This window comes from Dipteris shenzhenensis, chromosome 30 (assembly GCF_047967505.1).
Source record: "Dipteris shenzhenensis isolate YYH24624 ecotype China chromosome 30, Dip_SZ_1.0, whole genome shotgun sequence".
In the NCBI taxonomy this organism is placed as follows: domain Eukaryota; kingdom Viridiplantae; phylum Streptophyta; class Polypodiopsida; order Gleicheniales; family Dipteridaceae; genus Dipteris; species Dipteris shenzhenensis.
The window spans coordinates 34,003,602-34,005,167 of NC_141625.1; the positions used below are offsets into that span (position 1 = coordinate 34,003,602).

The 1,566-nt window shown below is 50.8% G+C and overlaps 1 protein-coding gene across 1 annotated transcript; it reads left to right on the forward strand.

The window, feature by feature from the left end:
• The first annotated feature begins 376 nt into the window (after positions 1 to 376).
• LOC147882016 (uncharacterized) lies at positions 377 to 1,348 on the forward strand. The gene has a single exon (XM_087401501.1). It carries the CDS (start codon positions 377 to 379, stop codon positions 1,346 to 1,348), a length of 972 nt encoding a protein of 323 aa, XP_087257627.1.
• Positions 1,349 to 1,566: the final 218 nt, after the last annotated feature.

Consider the following 1,566-nt stretch of genomic DNA (forward strand, 5'->3'; position numbering starts at 1 on the left):
GCCTCCACCACCAACATGGACAGAGCTACATTAACCTGAGGTAGAAGGGGAACGAAAAATCAACCTAAATCCCATGCGATCTCATTGAATGCCCTAGCTAGTGGGGGGAGGCTCACGAGAGGAGTAGGGATTTGGAGGAGGGGGAGCGGGCAAGGCAAGAGGCATGTGAGGCAAGAGAGAAAGAAAAGCAAAATAAATGAGTAAAACGGATATGTATATGTATGTAGAATGCATGAGGCTTGTGAAGGGCGCTCTTTCGTTGTTTCTATAAAACGTGGATGATACCAAAAGCAACATATCACACAAACACACAAAAAGAACACAGACTCTTATTTTTGCTCTTTGTAAACTCCTCCACCACCTTCTGGCTATGGCTATGGCGATAGCTTCCCTTCTCTTCCTCCTCTTTCTCCTCCCCTCTCCTTCCCTCCCCTCTCCCCTCCCCTCTTCCTCCTTCACTTTCTGTCATGGTATGCCCAATGGCCTCCTCCCTGACCCTTCCAGTTGCTCCCACTTCTACAAATGCTGGAACAATGGCACCCACGGCTGGCGCTTCCTTTGCCCCCCCTCCTCCCTCTGGAATCAGGCCTCCCAGAAATGTGACCTCCCTCTCAACGTCCCCTGCAGCAACTCTGATGCTAATAATTCCTCTGGGCCTTCCATGGCCCTGCCCATCTGGAGCTGGAACGGCTTGCTCGCCTGCTTCGGTGCCGATTGCTCTAAGCAGCTGCCGGGTAACGGTTCCGCTTCCATCGGCGTGCCTTGCCGCGATGCTGCGGAGCTTCTGTCCATCGCAAAGAACTCCTCAACCGCGTGGATCGCTGCGCCAAATGGAGCCCGTTTTTTGGGAAGCAAGCACTGGAAGATCAAATTCGATTCCTTATCTTCGAACGAGGCGGGAATGACTCGGCTGGGAGCATCGGTTGTAGACTACAGCCCTGCTGATCAGATGGTTCTCTCTAACTGGCAAGGAGGCCCAGGCTTGGCTCGATTTGTATTCCAAGGTCCTTTCCACAGTCAACAAGGCTGTTACTACAGCGTCAACCTTCGAGAGCCTGAGGTTTGGGTACCATTCCGCAATGCCTTGATCAACGCGACCTCGCTGAGCAGCAGCCGCCAAGGTCGGGTTACATCTTCTGCATTAAGAAAGACATTCGCACAGGTAAGAAAGAGCACTGTAACGATACAAAGTTGCCTTAATCGTGTGCCATGGGCTGGTGTAGTGGCTACTGCGCTGTGTTACGCGTCCACTGCGAGAGCCAGCATCTTGCCTTGCAATGCCTTCTCCCCGGTTGACGTCGTCAGCATGGTTGATTGTTTGGAGGCATTGGTGACAAGCTTGGCCTAGCATATATGGTTTGATGCTTTCGAATACTATAAGTTTACGACAACTCAAGGTGACAACATTCGCCTTGCTTGTCTGATGCTTTTAGCTCTACCAATATATTAGGAGTATAGGCATTGTATAAGGAGGGCGATAAGATGCCGGCTATAACCAGCTATCTTCATACTTTGCTCTTAAGTTTCCGTCCCTGCGTTTTAATTTCTTGGAGATTGTTCAGGGTA

What these genes read in the sequence shown, in the direction of transcription:
- LOC147882016 (XM_087401501.1), top strand. Translation starts at nt 377, where the DNA reads ATGGCGATAGCTTCCCTTCTCTTCCTCCTCTTTCTCCTCCCCTCTCCT.